This window comes from Anolis sagrei, chromosome 1, assembly GCF_037176765.1.
Source record: "Anolis sagrei isolate rAnoSag1 chromosome 1, rAnoSag1.mat, whole genome shotgun sequence".
Taxonomy (NCBI): Eukaryota; Metazoa; Chordata; class Lepidosauria; order Squamata; family Dactyloidae; genus Anolis; species Anolis sagrei.
This window is the reverse complement of record NC_090021.1, coordinates 315,491,121-315,507,872: the sequence shown is the minus strand read 5'-3', so window position 1 is coordinate 315,507,872 and position 16,752 is coordinate 315,491,121. Positions and strand designations below refer to the sequence as shown.

The following is a 16,752-nucleotide window of genomic DNA, read 5'->3' as shown; positions in this document are numbered from 1 at the left end:
CCATACAAGGAATGGACAACTCCACTGTTATGGCAGCTCCACTGGCTGCCGGTCTGCTTCCGGGCTAAATACAAAGTGCTGGTTATTACCTATAAAGCCCTAAATGATTCAGGCCCTATTTGAAAAACCGCATCTCTATATACAGACCACTACAAGCACTGCAGTCAATGGAGGAGGCCCTACTCCCGGTCCCATCCCCATCTCAAGTGCGGTTGGTGGGAATGAGAAAGGGGGCCTTCTCCGTGATTGCTTCCCGCCTCTGGAATTCCCTCCCTAAAGAATTAAAAATGACTCCCTGTCTTCTTTCCAATAAAAGGTAAAGGGTAAAGGTTTCTCCTGACATTAAGTCTAGTCATGTCCGACTAGGGGGGAGGCGTGCTCATCTCCATTTCTTAGCCGAAGAGCCAGCATTGTCCATAGACACCTCCAAGGTATGTGGCTGGCATGACTGCATGGAGCACTGTTACTGGAGGGGTACCTATTGATCTACTCACATTTGCATGTTTTCAAACTGCTAGGCTGGCAGAAGCTGGGGCTAACAGTGGGAGCTCAGGCCACTCTCTGGATTCAAACCTGTGACCTTTCAATCAGCATGTTTGGCAGCTCAGCGGTTTAACCCACTGCACCACCGGGAGCTCCAATAAAAAGCTCCTGAAAACCCATGTATGCACTTTAGCTTATGAAGAGGAGGAGGACTGTTTGCATCTCAGTATATATAATTGCCAATTGTCTATTAGCTTATACCATCTTAGCTGCAATTATTTTAGTCAAATTTTAAGAGCTTTAAGAACTTGTGTTGTAAAGTGTGGGCTTTATTATGCTATGTTTATTTATATACAATTGTATAGGACCAACATAATACAATATTCCTGAATGCTTGAGTAATCTTTCTTTGTACGTTGATTTTTTTAAAAAAAAATGTTGAGTTTTCCTTACAAATATTAAATAAGGGTGGCTGAATTTAAAGGATAGTTAATAAAAACCTTTTTTTTGTCTCCTCCAGCAGAGAGGTGGACACTTGATATCACAAAGAAGGACTTCTTAAACTTTTTTTCACTTGCAACCCCTTTCTGCCTGAGCATTTTTTACATAACCCCTAGAAATATAAAGTAAGCATTAAAATAAAACATTTACTATTAATAAACCAGCATTTGCAAGGCTTGCTAAACAGGCTGATTTTTCTCTATTGTGGAGTACAGCCAAAGCATTTTCTGGAGTCCGCTGTAAAACCTGCACATTATTGCTAACGGATTTGTGTGAATGGGTGGCATTCAGAAACCTTTTACTGTTGCCAATTTTTCTGTGGCCCCAATGTGGAGTTAAGGGGACCTCATTTGGAGTCGGGACCCACAGTTTAGGAAGCAGTGCCCTATTCAGCAGGGGCAACTGTACTCCCTTCTGCTCCATTGTTGAATTTAGCCAGAATGTGGCAACAGTAACAGAGGAAAAGTGTGTTTTTCCTTTGAGACAAGACACATGTATCCCATGTACCTTGTTTTAAAGTACAACGGCACTCTAGAAAGCCTCCAGAGCTATGGTTCTCAACCTGTGGGTCACCAGATGTTTTGGTCTTCAACTCCCACTTCAACTCTTGCCGTAACAAGAAGACTGGCCAATGGAGAGGAATGATATGAGTGGAATTCAATGACACCTGGAGCACTGGAAATTATCTATTAATAATTGAAGAAGCTCTACTTGTTTCTATATGATTCCCTTAACGCAGAGTTTCTTAACCTGGAGTCCCCAGGTGTTTTTGGCCTACAACTCCCAGAAATCCTAACAGCTGCTAAACTGGCTGGGATTTCTGGGAGTTGTAGGCCCAAAATATCTGGAGACTCCAGGTTGAGAACCACTGCTAACGTGAATTTTTAACTTCTCCCTCCATGAACTTCAAAGTACTGCTGCCTTGGTACTGGGGGACCTTCAAGACAGGCTCTATATCCCAGGATCCGATCCCATTTTTTTTGTTTTAAACTGGATTATATGAGTCTGCACTGCCAGATAATCTGGGATAAACAGAAAACCTGGGATCAGATTCTGTCTGGAAGGGCCCTTAATCAAAGTGAGGCTGACATGACTGACCATTTGAGTCTGCAGTGTGTTAGTCTTCTGAAGCGAAAACCAAGAGCCTGGCAGTCCCTTTCAAGCAGAACAAATCTATCACGACCTAAGCTTTTGCTGCCCGGAGTCTACATCCATCACATGCAAGTCTAATTTCCACTTGATTTTAACAATCCTGTATTTTAAAAAATGATATAAATGTCAGTCACCACGACAGAAATTGTAGCGTTAAAAAACCCCTATTTGACCATCTTGGGTAATTGGAGAAATCAGCTACGAAAACAAAAACAGAAGAGCATTAGCCGTCCTTTGCTGCCCTTTCTGCAGGAGTTGCAATCTGCGTCCTGCCACCCTGACTAAAGTTATTCCCAGGACCCTGGGTTTAAATCCTGTATGCATCTAAAGGGTCACTTGCCCGATTCCCTTTGTGCGTTGGGACGTTTTTGGCATGAGTTCATGTGGGAACACAATGGGCCAGCCTGATGCGGCGGTCATGTTGGTAGAAGCCATTAGCACAGAAGAAAAACATCCTGTGGCTCGAAAAAGGGGCGGAGGGGCTTGGTCCCCCTCCCCTCCGGCTTTCATTGGATGCAATTGTTTTGCTCTGGAAACCAGGGCCATGAAATGTCTCACCCTGCTGCCAAGTGAAGCGGCTTGTTAGTGACGCAGCAGCGTTCCTCCCACTCCAACTCTCCCCCCCCCCCCATTTCCCTGGGCTTCCCTAAGACTGTTTGGGGAGGACTTTGTCCAATTCCTCCCTCTTGGGCCTGGAAGGGGCAGAGGAGCAACCCAGGAGTAAAGATTAGGTAGGAGGGAAGGCAGGGCCAGAGGAAGGGTGTGAGGAAGACCCCATAGAATTCGTTGTCGGCTTTCATGGCTGGAATCACTGGGTTGCTGTGAGTTTTCCAGGCTGTATGGCCATGCTTCAGAAGCATTCTCTTCTGACGTTTCAGAGGATGCCTGCCATAGATGTGGGCAAAACATCACAAGAGAATGGTTGTGGAACATGGCCATATAGTTTGGAAAACTCACAGCAACCCCATAGAATTGCCAATTTTTTAAAAGTATGCTGCCTTTCAGACATCGCAAAGAATTACAAAAACATGAAATAAGGTGTCCTTCAAAAACTACATAGAATGTATTGTCAAAAGCTTTCATGTCCGGAATCACTGGGTTGTTGTGAGTTTTCCGGGCTGTATGGCCATGTTCCACACAGCACCCAGCAGCACAGGGGAATAAACCACTGAGATGCTGAACTTGCTGATCAAAAGGTCACAGGTTTGAATCCGGGGAGCGGTGTGAGCTTCTGCTGTTAGCCTCAGCTTCTGCCAACCTAGGAGTTCAAAAACATGAAAATGTGAGTAGATCAATAGGTGGGAAGGTAATGGCACGCCAGGCAGTCATGCTGGCCACATGACCTTGGTGATGTCTATGGACAACGCCAGCTCTTTGGCTTAGAAAGAGGCTGTTAGGAATGGTGGGAGTTGAAATCCAAAACACCTGGAGGGCCAAAGTTTACCCATGCCTGGTCTACATTACAGAATTTACTTTAATTACTATGGCTCAATACGATGGAATGGAGCCCCCAGTGGTGTGCAATGGATTAAACCCTTGTGCTGGCAGGACTGAAGACCGACAGATCAGAGGTTTGAATCCAGGGAGAGTATGGATAAGCTCCCTCTGTCAGCTCCAACTCTCCATGTGGGAACATGAGAGAAGGCTCCCATAAGGATGGTAAAACATCAAAATATTTGGGCGTCCCGTGGGCAACGTCCTTGCAGATGGCCAATTCTCTCACATCCAAAGTGACTTAAAGTTTCGAAAGGCTGAACAGGGCATAGGGTTACAGCCTGTGTTATATGGGGTTGCACTCCCCCTGAAGACACGTTCACAGCTTAGGAGTGATCCTAAATTTCAATGCTGAGCCTGGAACCCCAGGTCTCGGCGGTGGCCAGGAGAGCTTTTGCACAACTAAAACTTGTGCGCCAGCTGCGCCTGTACCTTGGGAAGTCTGACTTGGCCACAGTGGTCCATGCTCTTGTTACATCCCGAATAGACTACTGCAACGCACTCTACATGGGGCCGTCTTTGAAGACTGCCCGGAAGCTTCAACTAGTCCAATGGTCAGCAGCCAGGTTGCTCATACAGCAGCATACAGGGAGCATACAACTCCTCTGTTATGCCAGCTCCACTGGTTGCCAGTCAGCTTCTGAACAAAATTCAAAGTATTGGTTTTAACCTTTAAAGCCCTAAAAGGTTCTGGTCCAGACTACCTGTCCGAACATATCTCCTGTTACAAGCCATCATGAAGTTCAAGATCTTCAGGAGAGGCCCTGCTCTTGATCCCACTACCGTCGCAAATGCGGTTGGTCGGGACGAGAGACAGGGCCTTCTTGGCAGTGGTCCCCCCATCTGTGGAACTCTCTCCCCAGGGACATCAAGTTGGCTAACTCCATCCTGTCCTTTAGAAGAACTTGAAGACTTGACTTTGGGACCAAACGTCTGATTAGGGGATAGCAGCAATTGGAAAGAATTGGATACTGTGACATTGATTTAATCCCCAGGCTTTCGATTTGGTTTTAACTGACATGACTAATTTGCTGTTTTAATGAACTGTTTTAATGTAATTGTTTATTATTTATATTATGATAGCATCGTATGGTGCTTGTTTGGTTGCATGCTGCAAGTTGCCTCTGGAGTGAGAGAATCAGCCGTCTATGAAGATGTTGCCTAGGGGACGCCAGTATGCCTTGCATTCGTGCAGGGAGGCTTCTCTCATGCCCAGTGTGGAACATATCTCACCACGCTAAAACAGTGGATGTGGCCCTTAATGAGACTTGCCACATTATCACAGGGTGTCTGCGCCCTAAACCACTGGAGATATTACACTGTTTAGCTGGTATTGCACCACCTGACATCCACCGGGGAGTAGTAACCAAAAGTGAAAGGACCAAGGCAGTGACACCTCCGGCCCATCCCCTGTTTGGGTATCAGCCAGCATGCCAACAACTTAAATCAAGAAATATTTTCTAAGATCTACAGAGATACTCGCAGGAACACGTCAGCAAGCAAGACATGAACCAACAATGTGATGCAGGGGCAAAAAAAGCCAAGGGGATTTTGGCCTGCATCAATAGGAGTATAGTGTCTAGATCCGGGGAAGTCATGCTACCCCACTATTCCACACCTGGAATATTGTGTCCACTTCTGGGCACCACAACTGAAGAGAGATATTGACAAGCTGGAATGTGTCCAGAGGAGAGCAACTAAAATGATAAAGGGTCTGGAGAACAAGCCCTATGAGGAGTGGCTTAAGGAGCTGGGCATGTTTAGCCTGAAGAAGAGAAGGCTGAGAGGAGATAGCCATGTATAAATATGTCAGGGAATGTCATAGGGAGGAGGGAGCAAGCTTGTTTTCTGCTGCCCTGGAGACTAGGATGTGGAACAATGGCTTCAAACTACAAGAGAGGAGATTCCACCTGAACATTAGGAAGAACTTCCTGACTGTGAGAGTCGTTCAGCAGTGGAACTCCCTGCCCCGGAGTGTGGTGGAGGCTCCTTCTTTGGAAGCTTTTAAACAGAGGCTGGATGGCCATCTGTCGGGGGTGCTTTGAATGTAATATTCCTGCTTCTTGGTAGGGGGTTGGACTGGATGGCCCACGAGGGCTCTTCCAACTCTAGGATTCTATGAGTCCAAAAGTGGCAGGCTCAAACCCAGGACCTCAATCAATGGCTGGTACCAAATGAGAGCCCCCGGTGGCGCAGGGGGTTAAACCCCTGTGCCAGCAGGACTGGAGACTGGCAGGTCGCAGGTTCGAATCTGGGGAGAGGCGGATGAGCTCCTTTTACCAGTTCCAGCTCCTCATGTGGGGACATGAGAGAGGCCTCCCACAAGGATGATAAAAACATCCAATCATCCTGGCGTCCCCTGGGCAACGTCCTTGCAGATGGCCAATTCTCTCACACCAGAAGTGACTTGCAGTTTCTCAAGTTGCTCCTGACACGACAAAAAAACAAACAAACAACCAAATGAGAGACTCTCTCCTGGGCACACAGAAAACTTGGAAGGCGCTGAGCAGACTGCGCTCTGGCACCACGAGATGCAGAGCCAACCTTAAGAAAGGGGGCCACAAAGTGGAGTCCACCACGACATGCAAGTGTGGAGAAGAGCAACACACCAACCACCTATTACAATGCATCCTGAGCCCTGCCACATGCACAATGGAGGACCTTCTTATAGCAGCACCAGAGGCACTCCAAGTGGCCAGCTACTAGTCAAAGGATATTTAATATAATGCCAAGTTTCTAAACTTTGTGGTTTTTAAAAATACATTACAAGTGTACCCTCGGTTGGCTTCTGAGACGATAGATAAGCCCACACGCGTGGTAACCCTCTGGCTGCTTCTCCTCCTCCTCCTTCCTCTCCTCTCCTGCCTCTCTCTTTCTCTCTCTCTCGACCAGTTCGCACCTTCCCTATTGGCCCGCCCCGCCCCATTCCCCAGGCTCCCATTTGCAACCCGCGCCGTCGATCAAAGCCTTGTTCTCTTTGCTTTCTTTTTAACCCCCCCCCCTTTCCCACTTCCCACCTTTCCTGGGGGAGGGAAAAAGAGAGAGAGAGAGAGAGAGAGAGAGAGGGATTGAGAGAAGGGCGCGCTCGCTCGCTCTGCTCCAGGTAGCGCCGCTTGAGAGCAAGGCTGGGCTGCTGCGCTCCTTCCGAGGCGCGCTTTGTGTTTCCTCAGAGAGAAAGGAAACTTTCCGAAGGTCCTTTATGTAGTCCTCCTCCTGGGACGCTGAGACAGAGCCTCGTCCTGCGTCTAGAGGACAGAGAAGAAGGAGAAAGAGGAGAAGAAGAAGGGATCCAAGCGGGGTTTGGAGCCCTGTGCGCCCTGACCGACTTTTGCGCCCAGCAGGTTGTTGTTGGCGACTGGGCGCCTCCTCTCCCCTTCCCTGCCTCCTTCTTTCTCTCTTTCTCCCGCCGAAGGAAGGAGGGAGGGGAGTTGCTTCCTCAGCCAGGCATCTCTCTCCCCCCCCCCAGAATGGGCTGCTCCCCCCCGCCTTTGTTTCCCGACTGAGCCCAGGAGGGCACAACAAAAGCCAGCCCAGCCAGCCAGCCGCACGCCTGCCTCCCCCATCTCTCTCTTCAGCAGCAACATGGATGTGACCATTTCCGAACTCATGGAGCTCTTCCTCCACAGCCCGTTGGTGACCTGGGTGAGTTGGCTTGGCCCTGCACCCCCACCCTTTTGCCGGGACCACATACTTCCTCACTCTTTGCCTCGCTTGCAGTCCCACTCAGGAATCAAGGGAGAGAGAGTGGTTTTGCAGGGTCTTTTGAGACTCTTTTGAGTGTTGCTGCCTCACCAAACTCCCAGGAATCCATAGCAATGAGGCATGGCGGCTAAACTGGGGCCAAACTGCATTCATTCCACAGTGGAGACAGAGGGAAAGATGCCAAGGAACCCAAAGTTTGTGATGTACCCTTCTTGGTGTTGTGCTTTCCTCCATAATTTCATCCCAAGGAAGAGTTGATGGAGTTTGAAGCCTATGAGAGTATTCCTGATACTGTTAACACAAGTGGTCATCTAAGAGTACAGTGAACGCAGTTGGATACTGTTTTAACAGCTATGGAATCCTGGGAGTTTTTGGTGCATCCACACCAGGCATACATCAGGTTGGGTCCTCCCTCCAGGTGTTTTGGACTTCAACTCCCACCATTCCTAAGAGCCTCAAGCTCTTTCTGTTTTCCCCCTCAGCCGCTTAAGCCTGAGGCTGTTAGGAATGGTGGGAGTTGAAGTCCAAAACACCTGGAGGGAGGGCCCAACCTGACCATGCCTGGTCTACATTGTAAAATTAATGCTGTAGACACCACTTTAAATGCCATGGCTCTATCGTGGAGGTTGTAGTTTGCTGAGGCATCAGTAGAGAAGGCCGTCAAATTACAACTTCCACAATTCCAGAGCAATTAAAGTCAAACTGCATTAATGTATGGCTGAAGGCTTCCATGGCTGGAATCACTGAGTTGTTGTGAGTTTTCCAGGCTGTATGGCCATGTTCCGGAAGCATTCTCTCCTGATGTTTCTCCCACATCTATGGCAGGCATCCTCAGAGGATGTCTGCCATATATGCAAGCAAAACGTCAGGAGAGAATGCTTCTGGAACATAGCGATATAGCCCGGAAAACTCACAACAACCCAAAAGGCATTAATTTGACACACCAGTAGTTTTGCACCTTCTCTGCCACTGAGAGTCAATTGTTCACCAAACTACACAACTTGAGGGGAAGTTCCATAGTATTGTGCCAAGGCGGTTCAGATGCTCCCAAAGTTGCATGGAAGTGCCTTAAAGCAAATCTTGAAACAAAGAAGCAGATCCTGGCAAAGTGAAATGGTTTGAAGTCAAAGATTACCATGCGTCTGTCTGTGGTGTTGTTTACCCACAGTGCAGTCATTGTGTTCGGTGGAAAGGAGACATCCGTTCCGAGAGGCATTCATGTCCTGGAATAAAGGCTGCCTTCTGTTTGGAAAGGATGGTGGGGCATCTTTAATAAACCGTTGAGCACAGAATCTAGATCAGGCATAGGCAAACTTCAGCCCTCCAGGTGTTTTAGGGTCTCGATATCACTTCCACAATCTCTAATAGCCTATTGGCTGTTAGGAATTGTGGGAGTTGAAGTCCAAACTCCTGGAGAGTCAAGGTTTGCCCATGCCTGATCTAGAGAATGGTCCCAATAAGGTGTCAGAAGTTACTTTAAGGAGAAGAGTCCCTGTGTGGAACCAAAGGCAGGATAAAAGTAAAGTAAATAAAAGAGGGGAAAGGTTATCTTTACAATTGGGAGGGTTGTATATGCACAGAGGCCGTTGGGATCTTCAGACGTGATACTTGCTGTGTATGCAATGCTGCAGAAAGAGAGGAAAAAGGCAATCCACTATGTTGTGTGCTGGGTTACCAGGGTTACACTGCAGGCATTGCTTGATCAGGACTCAGACCCAACCCTTGCAAGGCATGGCTGTGGCTTCGGTTGCCTCGCTTCCTGTGTGCTTTGTGGCCACATGGTGACGGAGACATGTGCTTGCTATAGTCCCACCTGTGCTGGTCTTCTTATGGTTTCTGTACTGCTTCTCATGCAAAAGTTGGGTCCCTTGGTATCCACTGTGGTTTAGTTCCTGAACCCTTATGAATGGGTGCTCAAGTCTCATTATATACAATGGCATAGTACAACAATGCTGCTTATATACAGGCAACAAAACAGTTCAAGCTATGGATATCGAATCTGTGAATGCAAAGGGTTGACTGGGACCCCTTCCACACAGCTGAATAAAATCCCACATTTTCTGCAATGAACTGGGGTATATGGCAGTGTGGACTCAGATATTATAGTTTAAAGCAGATATTGTGGGATTTTCTGCCTTGATATTCTGAGTTATATGGCTGTGTGGAAGGGTCCTGAATGTGGGAAACTCAGGGCCCTTGCACACAGCCCTATATCCCAGAGTATCAAGGCAGAAAAATCTCATAATATCTGCTTTGAACTGGATTATCTAAGTCCACCCTCAGATAATGTGGGGTTTTTTGCCTTGATATTCTAAGATATAGGGCTGTGAGGAAGGGCCCTCATAAAACCACGCAGTGGTACAATTCTTTGTTGTGTGGCTGGAGTTTTCTGATAAACTGTCATTGAAGTTTTGCTATGCTTGCTGTTAACCTTTTCTGACCTTGGAAAGTTTCTGAACTTGCCAATATTCTTGTGTTTAAATCAACTTCATAGCATCAACCTTGCTCATAATGGGGAATTCAACAAATGGATCATTGTGTTGTCGAAGGCTTTCATGGCCGGAATCACTGGGTTGTTGTGAGTTTTCCAGGCTGTATGGCTATGTTCCAGCAGCATTCTCTCCTGATGTTTCACCCACATCTACAGCAGGTATCCTCAGGGGTTGTGAGACCTGTGAGGATGCCTGCCATAGATGTGGGTGAAACATCAGGAGAGAGTGCTTCTGGAACATGGCCATACAGCCTGGAAAACTCACAGCAACCCAAATAGATCATTGCTTAAGAAGGATGCTAGGGCTTTTTCCCCATACAATTTAATCAGTGTTAAACAAAGATAATAGCATTTGTTTTTTACCTTCCCAGCCCGATATTACCCACATGTTTGACTCTCTAAGATGAAATCAGTGGCGCCTGAGAGAGCTTAACCTAGATTGGAGTCTGTATAATCCTGGGCTGGACTGTATATGTAGAGTATTGAAATGAAATGACATAGAAGAATGTAGAACATCTTCCTCTACTGTATCCGAGTACTTGATAGATTGACCCAGATAGGGTTCCTACATGGAGTAATGTCCCTTTTATACTCATTTTCCCCCAGCATAAACTTTCTGAAAACAGGAAACAGAGGAAAAGGCTTAAGATATAACTTTTCCCCCTGCTGTATTGTTTACAAAGAGTTCTTCCATATAGAAGTGTCAAAGTTCAGTTGTTGCCAGACCAACCCAAAAGGCAAAAAGTTCTGCAAGTGTTTGAAGCGCACACATTTCTTCCCCAGACAAAGATGCTCTACAAAACCCATGAAGTGGAATAGAGTTGTTGGTGACGAAGTGATGACGGATCGCCTTGGGTCATTTGCATGTTGTTTTGAGATGCTATGGGCGGCAGACCAGCAAAGTGTGTGGCCAGATTTTCAAAACAATTGTGAGGGACAATAGAAACTCATGGCATGCAGGGTTGAAAATGAGAAAGCAGTTGCTGACAAGTTTATGTTCTACCTAAATACCAAAGGAAGGTATTGAACTCAATTACTATATTTCCTCAATTCTATGATGCACTTTTTGTCATCTAAATACCTCTTTGAGAGAGAAAAAGCAGCATATAATAATAATAACAATAATAATAGAATGTTTATTTTTTATTTTTTGTCAAAAACATTGCATAAATTGATGTTGATGTAAATTTGATATTGATGTATGTGTATTTATTGCACTGTATGTATCGTTACATTAGGAGTGTTTTGTAAGCCGTCCTGAGTCCCTTTTGGGAGGTGGTGGGGTAGAAATAAATTATTGTTATTATTATTATTATTATTATTATTATTATTAAATAAATAGGCATAAAAGTGATAAAATAAAGGGAGCACAAGCAGCTAAATAATTTCAGACCAAAAACTGGCAACCAGGGGCAGCTCAACCCATTACACAAAGTAAGCATTTGCAGTATAGTTGATTTTGCCCAGGGGTACTCTTGAGGCACTCTTGGGGGGAAATAGACCTTGACATATGCGAGTTGTAGTTACTGGGATGTATAGTTCACCTACAATCAAAGAGCATTCTGAACTCCACCAATGATGGAATTGAACCAAATATGGCACACAGAACTCCCACGACGAACAGAAAAAAAATATATATCAGTGATTGGTGGGGGAGGGAAATACTGTTTGCTTACCGTTGAAAATTACCTAGGGCCACCTCTGCTGGCAACAGTGACCGCATTGTCTGTAGCATTAAACAGTTCTTCTTCAGTGCATGAGGCAGGGCATTGTGGGCAAGCATACAGATGCTGAGTTGTTTGTTCTGCTCCACAGTTGCACAAGGTAGACAATTCTTCTAGGTAGTTACCATTTTGCCAGCTTATCTTTTGGTCTCCCAACACCACTTCTGAGTCTTTTCAGGAACTTCTTGGTTTGCCCCTGGAAGCAGACCCTTGTGGAGGACCATTAAATTGGATTTCGTGGTTTAGCTGCCCAGAGGGATACTCCTGCTGTTGCTGGGGGAACATTAAGAGGAATGGTGGTTCTCATGAAGCTTTCCCTTGATTTGAGTCTACTGGGAGGAGGTTGATAGCCATGTAGGAGATGGCTTTCACAGTGTTCAACCTTATTTCTCTCAAAATTGGCAGCAATTTCCTGTCACACACTGGGAGGAGGCAATGCCAGCTAGCTTATAAAGTCTATTAACAGGTGTAGGCTCGAGACATCCTGTGATAATTCTACATGTCTCACCCAGTGCTATATTCACCTGCTTCGCATGAGGTTTATACCAGATGGGGCAGGCATACTCAGAAGTTGAGTAAGACAAGGCCTGGGGTGATGTTCTTATTAGTTTTGGGTCTGCACCCCATGCACTGGAGCCCCCAGTGGTGCAGTGGGTTAAAGCTCTGAGCTGCTGAGCTTGAAAGGTCGCAGGTTCGATTCTGGGGAGCGGCACGAGCTTCTGCTGTCAGCCCCATTTTCTGCCAACCTAGCAGTTCAAAAACATGCAAATGTGAGTAGATCAATAGGTACCGCTCCGGTGGGAAGGTAATGGTGCTCCATGCAGTTATGCTGGCCACATGACCTTGGAGATGTCTATGGACAACGCCGGCTCTTCGGCTTAGAAATGGAGATGAGCACCACACCCCAGAGTCGGACACTACTGGACTTAATGTCAGGGGAAAACCTTTACCTATTTTTACCTTTTACCCCATGCACTATTAGTAAGTTTTTGCAGGATGTTATTGCATGCAGCTATTTTGTGCTTGGTGTTCGCATAGTGTTTCCTATTGTTCAATCTAAGGTGATGCCAAGATATTTAGTGTGGGAACAGTGTTTGAGCTCTTAGCCTTCCCAGGTAGAATGATGATGATGATGATGATGATGATGATAGAATAAATGAGGTGTGCCTTGGAATTTAGGCTGCTTTTACCTATATAAATTAAGTTTTTTTCCCCCCTATTTGGCTATGCTGAAATTAGTGTCCCTCTTACAATCAATGGTGTCTTAGAATCGATGAAGTACGGAAACTATCCATATGTTTCTCTCTAAAGTTGACATGTTATCCACATACATAAACTATACATTGCATACATACTATTCTCAAAATAGAGTAGGGACTCATTCAGTCTGTACAAAAAGAGAAGCTTTCCAACCTGAAAATATGGGGCATCCTTTATAATCAGGGTCATCTGCCAGCCTGATGATCCTCAAATAAGAGACATCCTTAACAGTAAGGGACACCTGCCAACTCTATTCTCACCTCAATACCTGAGTTCCTTGGGAGGAAAAACATGCACACAATAGTTAAAGAAAAGTACTAGGAGCTACACCATCTTTCCCTGATTAAGGCCCCATCCACACAACTGAGTAAAATCCCAGCTTTGAAGTGGAATATATGGCAGTGTGGACTCAGATAATGCAGTGCAAAGCAGATATTGTGGGATTTTCTGCCTTGATATTCTGGGTTATATGGCTGTGTGGAATGGCCTTAAGAAACATGTGTGTTTTGGAAGTTTCTACAGAATTTTGGTGCTGTTTTTGGTTGGGCTCATAAAAGATATTGTCACAGTATGGACTTTGGAGTTTGTCTTTGGTTGGTAACTATACGCCCACATTGTTACATGACTTGGATGGAGAAGCTTTTAAAAGTAAGATCATGGGCCCTTCCACACAGCCTTATATCCCAGAATACCAAGGCAGAAAATCCCACAATATCTGCTTTGAACTGGGTTATCTGAGCCCACACTCAGATAAGGTGGGATTTTCTGCCTTGATATTCTGGGATATATGGCTGTGTGGAAGGGCCCCATATCTCCACCTTGCTGCAGATACGTATCTGATCTTTGTACCTTTTGGTAAGTTACCAGAAATAAAGGGAGGGAAACAAGATTTTGATGCTGTGTAAATGAAGAGAAGGAGGCAAACCTTTTGGTAATCTGGCAGTGCCTTTGTGTTCAACACAATTTTTTTTTAATCTTTCAAAACAGATCAGCATAATGAAGGTTGCATGGAAAATTGAAACAACTTTAAGTAAGATCTTGATTTGGCCCCAAGGCAGATTTATATCAAACATTATGATGGGCATTCATTTCTCAAAATCAATCTGCCCTGAGTCCCTTCATGGAGATAGAGCGGAATATAAAGTTTATTATTATTATTATTATTATTATTACTATTTATCATCAATTGGCACTTCATATAGTTAAATGTTTCTCAACCTGGGAGTCGGGACCCCTGGGGTGTCAGAGGGGTCGCCAAAGGCCATCAGAAAACACAGAATTTTCATTTATTCTGTTGGTCATGGGGTTTCTGTGTGGGAAGTTTGGCCCAATTCTATCATTCAGAATGCTCTTTGATTGTAGGTGAACTATAAATCCCAGCAAGTGCAACCATCAAATGTCAAGGTCTATTTTCCCCAAACTCCACCGGTGTTCACATTTGGGCATATTGAGTATTTGTGCCAAGTTTGGTCCAGATCCATTATTGTTTCATAGTGCTCTCTGGATGTAGGTGAACTACAACTCCAAAACTCAAGGTCAATGCCCATCTAACCCTTCCAGTATTTTCTGTTGGTCATGGGAGTTCTGTGTGCCAAATTTGGTTCAATTCCATCTTTGGTGCAGTTCGGAAAGCTCTTTGATTGTAGGTGAACTATAAATCCCAGTAACTATAACTCCCAAATGGCAAAATCAATCCCCCTCCAAACCCACCAGTATTCAAATTTGGACGTATCGGGTATTTGTGCCAAATTTGGTCCAGTGAATGAAAATACATCCTGCATATCAGACATTTACATTTATGATTCATAACGGTAGCAAAATTACAGTTATGAAGTAGCAACAAAAATAATGATATGGTTGAGCGTCACCACAACATAAGGAACTGTATTAAGGTGTCGCGACATAAGGAAGATTGAGAAAGACTGATTTAGTTCATTAGTAAAACTGCAGGTTTCTTGGATGAAGGATTTTTTTGTGTATGTGGCTGTCCATTTTTTGTTCATTTTCTAAAACAATTCTTTTCTCTTTTTCAGGTGAAAACATTTGGGCCATTAGGGAATGAGAACGAGGACAAGCTCAGCATGTATATGGATCTAGTCGACGGTGTCTTCTTGAACAAGATAATGTTGCAAATGTGAGTTAAAGGGATGAGGCGGGGAATGCGCGAGTGTTTTGTTATGCTGCTAGAATGAAAGAATGTGTATTGGAAATCAATGCCATTGATTGGACATCCTAGTTTCTAACATGCATGGTAATTCATTCTGGCCTTTTAACGCTTACTGATACATTATTTCCTCCTATGATGCTTTAAAACATATGTGGAATTTTATTTGAGAAACAATGTAGAACAGCCTACATTATGCTGCACTTATGAGTGTCATGATAGTTTCTGAAAAGGAACATGAGGAAGAACTTCCTGACTGTGAGAGCTGTTCAGCAGTGGAACTCTCTGCCCCGGAGTGTGGTGGAGGCTCCTTCTTTGGAAGCTTTTAAACAGAGGCTGGATGGCCATCTGTCAGGGGTGATTTGAATGCAATATTCCTGCTTCTTGGCAGGGGGTTGGACTGGATGGCCCATGAGGTCTCTTCCAACTGTTTGACTCTATGATTCTATGAACCTGTGGCTCTTTGGCAGTTGTTGCACCTGCATGAGCCTCAGCCAACATTAATGAGGGATTTGTTGTTTACTGGCATCTGGAGAACCACGGGTTCCCTCACAACTTTTAAATGAAACTAAGGGTGCATCTAAACTGTAGAATTAATTCAGTTTGACACCACTTTAAATGCTATGGCTCAATACTGTGGAATACATGGGAGTTGTAGTTTACAGAAGCCATTAGCACTTTTTAGAAGGGAAAGCGCAAGGCCATGTAAAACTACAATTCCCAGGATCCAATAGCATTGAGTCATGGCAGTTAAAGTGGTATCAAACTGTGTTAAATCTATGGTGTAGATCATACATGGGCAAACTTTGACCCTCCATGTGTTTGGACTTCAACTCCCACAATTCTTAACAACCTAATGGCTGTTAGGAATTATGGGAGTTAGAGTCCAAAACACCTGGATGGCCAAAGTTTGCCCATGCCTGGTTTAGAAAGTAACAATGTTTGGTTCTTAAGGCTGGGCATATTGGTCTCTCTCTCCTGGATACATTTGGGGGGGGGGGGGGCGGGGAAGAACCTGAGGCTGTTAGGAATTGTGGGAGTTAAAGTCCAAAACACCTGAAGGACCCGAGCTTGCACATGCCTTGTGTTGATGCATCCTAAAATGAGTGTCCAACACTTAGAAGTAGATTGCATGCAAACTACATGCATATAGACCCTGATTCAATTCCTGATATCTCTAAATAGAATGTAAAGGAGCAGGAAATATATATATATATCACAGACATTCATTTTCTATTTCAATAGATATTTGACAAGTGACTGTAGAAGGCCTGTCTTACACAAAGTATTGGATATTGCCCCTTGTTGTGCCGATGTGTGTGTTTTTTAATGTTGCATTTTTTAACCTGGTTTTATTTAATAATTGTGTAATCATGTATTAACTTTTGTATCTTGATGGTCCGATGTATTTTTAATTGGTGTAATCTGCTTTGAATCCCAGTCTGGGGAAAGACAGGATAGATATCAATATAACATTCATAATTTTTCCTGAGATCTTGGAGATTGGTTGCTGGCAGGATTACTCTACCCAAGTGGTTCATAACCTTTTTTAAACCACGGACCACTCTCCAATATTAGTACCAAAAGGGTTATGAATCTGTTTTTAGATTCGGTTTGGTTATTTGGGGTGCTGATTCAGAAAATTGCATTGGATAGACCACATCAGTTTTAGTTTCTGATACAAGAACATATGCCATCCAGTTGTCGCCATCTACTTGCCCACAGAAAACCATATTTAATAAGCCTCATAAAAGAGTTTCGAAAGACCGGTCGCTCTCGTT

General features: G+C 44.7%; 1 protein-coding gene across 2 annotated transcripts in view; it reads left to right on the top strand.

Moving 5' to 3' along the window:
- The first annotated feature begins 6,651 nt into the window (after positions 1-6,651).
- Positions 6,652-16,752, top strand: part of CCDC88C (coiled-coil domain containing 88C) — a 126,918-nt gene continuing 116,817 nt past the window's right edge. For both annotated transcript variants that reach the window (XM_060756674.2, XM_060756682.2), the window contains exons 1-2: positions 6,652-7,272; positions 14,841-14,941. In XM_060756674.2, the coding sequence (XP_060612657.2) occupies positions 7,213-7,272; positions 14,841-14,941 (161 nt within the window). In that variant the 5' untranslated portion in view covers positions 6,652-7,212. The remainder of the gene's footprint in view (positions 7,273-14,840; positions 14,942-16,752) is intronic.